Below are 8,452 nucleotides of genomic sequence, written 5' to 3' on the forward strand. Positions count from 1 at the left end.
GGATTTCTAGTATCATGTACATACCTCACTCAAACAACTTAATTTTATACAAGTATATCAAAATGTAAGTCCTCAATAAAAGAGCCCCCATATATGTCATTTGGTTGGAGTGCAGGATTATATTACAACTTTCCCAAGTCCCACCACCAGCAAACTCTGCATAATCTTTATGTTTAGATTTGGGTGATTTTGGAGCTCTGGTAACTTAGAATAGAAATTGACACAAATCAAGCAGATCAAAATAAATGCAGGAACTTTAATGCCAGAAACGTAAAAAAGCTACTTCATTTAAAGGACATGGAAAGACATTAGAATTCACATACAAACGATGACGACCTAACCGATTACTGCATCTTCAACCCTACTAAAGTCAGAAATCCACAAACAAAAATCAAAATATGATCATCTCCCTATTTCTTTCAACATCTAGATCAATTTCTACGGGGTTACCTGATCACAGTGGATTTCTACCCAATAGATAAACAAAGATTGTCTTAATCTTATAAGGTTGAACTTATTCAGCAAGCTAATTGTCAGCAGACTTCAGAGCCTCCAAGATCAGCTTGGCTTGATCCCCCATAACCTGAGTCTTCTTGATAAAAAGCTCCAGTTCAAGAAGATGCAACTCCTTCCATTTACCACTCACATCTGCACTCTTTGCTTCATCAACCAACTTCATATCTTGATTCACAAAATCCTCCCAACCCCCAAGCTCATTCAAACCCTTCAAAAACCCACCATTCTCATTCAAACCCTTCACAAACGCACCACCCTGATTCAGACCCTTCACAAACCCACCACTCCCATTCAACACACCAACACCAACTGACCCAGGCTCCTTCAAAGGCTCAGATGAAGCCACACCCTTACCCTTCCCAGTACCATTCTGATCCCCCTGCTTGGGCTCTTCCACCTTTCGGGCTTCATCCCCACCACCTCCCCACACCTTCTTCATCAACTTGTAGACTTCCCAATCATGATCCTTGGTTGGCTTAAACTTATTGCAATCAATGTTCTTGTACTTTTTCTTCATTCTCCGTGACTTATCTTGCACCTGGCTCTTATTGACACTCACAGTCAGCAATGGTATAACAAACTCATAAAACGAATCCGAATCAGCTACCGGATCCGCCCCTCTTTTCACCTTAATGTACTCCAGCATGCCTTTCACCAACTTGATCTCGTCCTCATCACTCCAAAGCCTCTGAAACAGACCTCTCCCCTTCTTCACATCCTCATTCTCCTCTCCAGCATCTTTCCCTTTCTTCTCGGCTTTCCCCTCCTTCTTGGCCTTCTTACTCGCCTTGCTCACCTCCACGTCACCGCCGCCGGCTGCGGGACGCTTGGCGCCGGGTTTCGCTGCAGCAGGGCTAGCAGCGGACTTTGACCTAGTCTTGGGGGCTTCCTGCATGGGCCTTTTGGAATCTTGCATGGGCTTGCAATCAGCTGCCACTGCATGCACTCTTGTTTCATACTCCCCGGAGGAAGGAGAAGAAGACCGGGGCTTTGACGGGGAAGCTTCCGGCTTCTTGACATGATTTTTCTGAGGCTTGGTGTTCCTCTGGGGTGTGACCACCACAGTCGTGTCGTTGGGCTGCTCGGACTCTGACTCTGACTCCGATGACGAAGGGCGGTGGTTACGTTGTGGAGGAGCCATTAGTGGGGTGAATGAGAGGTTTCACTTTCAGAGGAATATAAATGGGAGAAGGGAGAGAGGGGAGGAGGAATAAAAAAGGAAGGGGAGGGGGCAACAAAGAACAGAATTGAAATTGGGACTTTTGGGTTGACCTTACGATTTCCGAGAACTAAATCATCATTACTCACTCGTTTAATACGCCAATTAAACCCTAAAATATAATGATGATTTGATTGATTTCTCTCTTCACAGCTTTTAGGCTTCCCAAAATTTATTGTGAAAATATACTATACTTAATATAGGGGCATATAGGGTTTGATAAGATGATTACTTCCAAGATTATTAGTGAAAATTAGGAATTTTGGAGTTATAGACCTTATCGGTATCAACTACCTTACTACCCAAATCACTTTTTGAAAATTGAATTTTGCAGTTATCTTATCTCTTATTATTCGTTAACCAATTAAGAAATTTGGATTGGTTTTCAACATTTTTTCCGATGACTTTAATTTTCAATTTCAGACTTTTTTTTTCTTTCTGAAATAGGATTAGGACGGCAGCCCTAGGTAATAATTATAAATAAAATCATAAAATACAAAAAATAGATATAGATCTAATACAATACTATAAATTATAGTGATTCAAAAAAAAAAACTCACAACTCAATCTAAAAATCTCAATTAAACACCAATTAATAAAGAGTGCATCTTTAGCAACTTGAAATAGTAAAATGAATTCGAGAGAAGAAATTATGATTTTATTGATAGTATAGAACCTTATATATATACATTACAACAAAGATCTTGATGAATCAAAGAATAGCTAACATTCCTTATCTAACTAGGCTATACTAATTAGGACAAGATACACCAAGTATGAATATGAGACGATTCTTCTACAACACTCTCCCTTGTATCGCCATCCTAATGTGACATAGTGCAATTCTGTTGTCTCGGTAAAAACCTTGCCAAGCAAAACAAAAACCTCTTGGGTAAAATTAAAAATTTTGGTCGAAGGAGAAAAATAGCACAACGCACTAACTACAAATGGTCAATGCATGTGATGTACACTCCCCCTGATGTCTACAAAACCACTCCCCCTGATCTTTAACTCAATCTTGGAGCTCTGATAGACGACGCAAGCCAATGCGTTTCACATGCTTCACAAATGTAGATTTTGGAAGAGACTTAGTGAACAAATCTGCCACATTATCCTCATAACGAATCTGATTAACTTTGATATTCAACATCTCTTGTTGTTGCTGATTATAAAAAAACTTTGGCCAAATATGCTTTGTGTTATCACCCTTAATGTAACCTAGCTTCATCTGGTCAATGCAAGTAACATTATCTTCGTAAAGACATGTAGGTTCAACTGTAGTAGAACTTAATCCATTAGCCTCTCGAATATGAGTAATGATTGCTCGAAGCCAAATACATTCTTTGACTGCTTCATGCAATGCTATAATCTCAGAATGATTCGAGGAAGTAGTAACAAGGGTTTGCTTGGTTGATCTCCAAGAAATCGTCATATTCCCCATGGTAAAAACATAACTAATTTGGGAACATCCTTTGTGTGGATCCGAAAGGTATCCAACATCAGCAAATCTTACCAACTCATCACTAGAAGTTGTAGGAAATGAGGAATTGCCATTCAAATGCTGAGAAGCAGCACCGACATCAACACAGATGGCGGCGGCAGGGCCGTGTCCAGCTTTCCGGGAGAGCACAAGGCGACGTTGTGTCGATCATCACCATCAATTCTTGCCGGAATAGCACTTTTCTTATCGGAATACTGATAATACAACCCCATATCAATGGAACCTTTCAAGTACCTAAAGATGTTCTTGATACCGGTCCAATGACGTAGAGTTGGTGCAGAACTAAACCTTGCCAACAAGTTCACTGAGAATGCAATGTCTGGATGAGTACATTGAGATAGGTAAAGTAAAGCTCCTATAACACTCAAATGTGGATATTCAAGACCAATTATTTATTCATCGTCATCTTTCGGACGAAATGGATCTTTCTTGGTATCCAGACTTCTTACGACCATGGGAGTACTAGAAGGGTGCATAACTTTGTCCATACAGAACCGACTGAGCATCTTTTGGACGTATGCGGACTGGTGTACAAGGATCCACCAACTCTATGCTCAATTTCCAAACCTAAGAAAAACCGAGTATTTCCCATGTCTTTCATATCAAATTCTGCTTTCAAGTAGATTATCGTCTCACCATCTCATTAAGAGATCCGATTATGTTCATGTCATCGACATAGATAACTACTATAACAAAACTAGAACTATTGCGTTTGATAAACACGGAAGGGCACAGTTCATCGTTCTTTTATCCCTTTCCAATCAAGTATTCGCTCAAACGTGTATACCACATTCTTCAGGACTGTTCAAGTCCATAAAGTGAGCATTGTAACCTAATGACATAGGCATTGTGTGGCTTACTTGACTTGGGTACTTGAAGTCCATCAAGAACCTTCATGTATATCTTCGTATCTAGATCCCTATAAAGATACGCGGTCACCACATCTAACAGCTACATGTCTAGCTTTTCAGATACCACTAGACTTATCAGATATCAGAAGGTAATGATATCCATAACCGGAGAATATGTATCCTCATAGTCAACACCAGGACGCTGAGAGAATCCTTGAACAACGAGTCACGCTTTATACCGCAGGACTTCGCCTTTCTCATTCAGCTTGCGAACAAAGACCCATTTATGTCCAACAAGCTTAACATTCGACGGTACTTCAACGACCGGACCAAAAACTTGCCTTTTATTTAGAGAGTCTAGTTCCGTCTGGATTGCTTCCTTCCATTTCGGCCAATCTGCTCTTCGTTGACATTCTTCAACCGAGCGCGGTTCCATGTCGTTGACGTCGATGATTTCCCGAGCGACGGAATAAGCAAACACATCATCTATCCGCATGGAATTCATATCCATGACTTATAGAGTATTTAACTCCCTCAATGAGATTTAGTTGTTCTCTGATATCAACAATGAGTCTGAAGCATCCCTCAGTTAATCAAGTGTTGATTCATGGACATAGCTATAATCAGAGATAATCTCGAAGCTCAGGTTGTCCGAATCTATGATGAGTGGATCAGTTTGTGCCTTGACTTTAGCTTGTTTTCTTGGCTGTGAGTGATGGAACCTTTTGGCCTCCCCTCTTCTTGGGAGGAGCCGTGACCGTCGTCGTGCCTCCACCTAGGGTAGGCTCGACCGAGCCTTGCCCCGGTACGGTGATGTCTTGCCCGAAGTTCGGGACTTCTAACCTCGCAAGACAATTTGCAGCAGGTATACTTGATCTCGTCACTTTTTCAATATCCGTAAAGGCGTCAGGCATCGAATCTGCCACCTTATGTAACTGCAAAATACGTTGCACTTCAATCTCAGGATGAGATGTGCGGGGATCCTAATGAGACATAGTGGGGGTATTCCACGTCAATTCTTGACATTTATCCTAAACATATATGTTTTTATCTCCCCCTAAATGCGGGAAGTGTGTCTCATCGAAGTGACAATCTGCAAATATAGCAGTAAAGAAATCTCCTGTCTGAGGGTCAATGTAGTGGATAATCGTTGGAGAGTTATATCCAACATAAATTGTCATTCATCTCTGTGGAGCCATTTTCTAACACAGTTGAGGCGTAATAGGCACATAAACCGCGCAACCGAACGAGCGTAAATATGAAATATCAAGCTCATATTCAGTTACCAATTGGTACACACTAACAGGTTGTTTGGGGGTGGGTCTGAAAAGAATACGAATAGCTGCATGCAAGATTGCATATCCCCAAGCAGTTATGAGCAAATTACAATGTATAACTAAAGCCCGAGCTATAAGCTGTAACTGCTTAATTGTCGCTTCTGCCAGTCCGTTCTGAGAATGAACGTGGGGTACAAGATGTTCAACATCAATCCCGATACATGCAATAATCATCAGATGTCTTTGAAGTGAATTCTCCCGTATTATCTAGTCTAATAGATTTAATTAGATGGTCTGGGTGGTGAGCCCTGAGTTTAATTATCTGAGCAATGAGCTTCAAAAATACAGCATTGCGTGTGGACAATAGATTGACATGTGACTAGCGTGTCGATGAATCTACCAGAACCATAAAGTATCAAAATGGTCCGCATTCTGGATGTATTAGTTCACATATATCACCTTGGATCCTTTATAAGAATGGAATGTTCTCTGTATTATCAACTGCAAAAGGCTTTGCCTGCATCTTTATGAATGCACAAGCTTTACAAAATGATTTATGGGCATTAGAGATCGCGGAAAAGGCATCGCATAACTTCTTGGGCTCCATCACGGCCTTAGAGGACCGTGGGAAAGCCTTGGCAGGCCGAGAGGCCGAGCCATGGCCGAACACAGGTGCCACGGCCGTGCTAGCATCATTCATGGCTTGTGGGGTTCCCACATGCCTGTTGGCTTTGAAAAATGGATGACCGTGTGAAGTTTTTAATATAAGAATCATCATATCATGTCCAGGATGACCTAGACGATTATGCCATAGCCTGTAAGCGTCAGAATCACATAAAGACTTGCTATACATTCTTATAACAAATAACCAAAAACGAAACTTTTATTGATTGCCAAAATAATTGTACATCAACATTGTTCTTGAAAAATAAACACTTGACTTGAAAAAGTCTTATTAAGGAGATACTGCCATTACAAATCAAACTTAAAGGTTTAAATAAAATAAGCGATATAACGACAATCAATCGACATGGATCTTATTCAAAATCAGGAGTGGAAAGAGCCTCAGGACCGGCTTTCTTTTTCTCATTTGTCTGAAAGTCTTCAACTTTGAGCTTGATGGTAGCATTAGCATCAGGCATCTCCACATCTTCAACATAGTTGTTTTCATTGGACTAGTATAGCTTGCACTGCTTGTGAGCGCAAACATTCGCCTTAAGAGCACGACATTGCTTATGAAAGTGTGTAGTTGAACCACACTTGTAGCATGGAAGGTTCATATTTGGAACCTTGGCCGAGTTGTCGACTTTGGGGTGACGGGAGGCACCACAGCCTCGATGGTTAGGGGGGGCCGGCGGTGGCGCCATCCCTAGTCCAAGTCATGTTGCGACGAGGCCATATGTTTCCTCCAGTTTGATACAGTGCAGATCGATCCTCTAGGGTCTTCTCGATCATGTCATCGTCAGTTTTCTCCTTGCCACACACATTTAAGTCTTCCTGGAGATTTAACATCGCTGATGGTAATCATGAACCTTGGCGAAATCCAGTAGACGAACAGATCTCCATTCTGCCAAAAGAGTTGGCAACTGTGCGTCATAAATATTATTAAACCATTATTTGAGAGCTTCCCAAAGAACACTCAGATCTATATACTTGAGGTACTGTTTGTTGAGTACCTTGTCCACATGGCGCCTAAGAAACATTAGGGCCTGAGTTTTCACCTCATCAGACGCTTGGTCCTCTTTTTCTTTTAGAGGGTTGCTGTCAGCAGTAAATTTCTTTCTGACGAACGTGATTTACACGTCGGACACCCATAGATGATATACTCAATTCCATGAGAATCTAAGATGTCAAACTATGTTCGTGTATTTTCAGGCATCTACAAGAAAAGCATTGAAGATGTTAGTTTCGATTTAACAAAACAAGTTTGATTTGATAAAACTATTTTAGAACAATTGTAAGGGTCAAATCGATGCGAATTTGCGGTTATGACTGCCACGATCGAAATTTTTATTGTTCCTCCCTTTTTTTCATATGTAGCTACTCCAACGGCTACGAATGGTAACATCGGCACTCCCAGCCGCTCCTAAAACTCAATACCAGGGGAGTCATATCCTTGTGTATCACCCGAGAAGCAGAAGAATCGGGTTGATAAGAAAATGGAGTTTGAAAATCCTTGATGCAAGACAAAAATCCCATCAAAGTAAATTTCATTGAAAGCATGAACTTTAATTTATAAATTTATCTTGAATTGCAAAATCTTGAATTTTCTTCTTCTTCTCTTCTTTTCCTTTCCTTAGCTCGGCAACATTCTTGAAGCTTGGTCTTCAACTTGGTGCGGCGGCAAAGGGGTTGGGCCACTGAGAGGCAGTGGCCAGACAGGGGGTAGGGAGGAGGCCACCGGCACTAGGGGAAGGTGCAGCCGGTCGGAAAAAAAAATCTAGGGTTTTAGTTTTTTTTTTTTCGGGTTCTAGGCCTAGGGTTTTTAGGGCTAGAGCTACGTGCTGATAACATGAAACAATATAATGAATTCGGGAGAATGAATTGTGATTTTATTGATACCATATAGCCTTATATATATGCATTATAACAAAGATCCTGATGAATCAGGGAATAACTAACGTTCCTTAATAAACTAGGCTATACTAATTAGGACAAGATACACTAAAGGAGGTGTATTCAATCCGGATTTTAAAAGATTCTGGTTGAGTTTAAATAATCCATAGAGTTTCTAAGTTTATAGATTGTTTTATTTCCATACAGAGTTTGATAGACTTTATTAGATTGAAATTTGTTTGGATTCTAAAAGTCTATGGGCTATTGAAATAATAATAAATATAATAAAAGATTTGTAAAAATTATGATAGTGGATTGTATTCCGGTGAGGATACATAAGCCTAGTAGCCCCGGGGGGGGGGGGGGGGGGGGGTTGGTTATTACATTTTTGGTGGACATCACTGGGGTAGATCTGATATAAGTAATGAGAATGATGAAATAAAAAATGTGATTTTGGGATGCCGCAAGGTGAAAGACATTGTTTTCTTATTCTAGTGTTAATTGTACAAATTGTTCAAAAACACATCGTTGT

General features: G+C 40.6%; 1 protein-coding gene across 1 annotated transcript; it reads right to left on the reverse strand.

The window, feature by feature from the left end:
• Positions 1-269: 269 nt before the first annotated feature.
• On the reverse strand, positions 270-1,774 carry LOC126802793 (probable transcription factor At4g00390). The gene has a single exon (XM_050530497.1). It carries the CDS (start codon positions 1,655-1,657, stop codon positions 527-529), a length of 1,131 nt encoding a protein of 376 aa, XP_050386454.1. The 5' UTR covers positions 1,658-1,774; the 3' UTR covers positions 270-526.
• Between the last annotated feature and the right edge of the window lie 6,678 nt (positions 1,775-8,452).

This window comes from Argentina anserina, chromosome 7 (assembly GCF_933775445.1).
Source record: "Argentina anserina chromosome 7, drPotAnse1.1, whole genome shotgun sequence".
NCBI classification, from domain to species: Eukaryota; Viridiplantae; Streptophyta; class Magnoliopsida; order Rosales; family Rosaceae; genus Argentina; species Argentina anserina.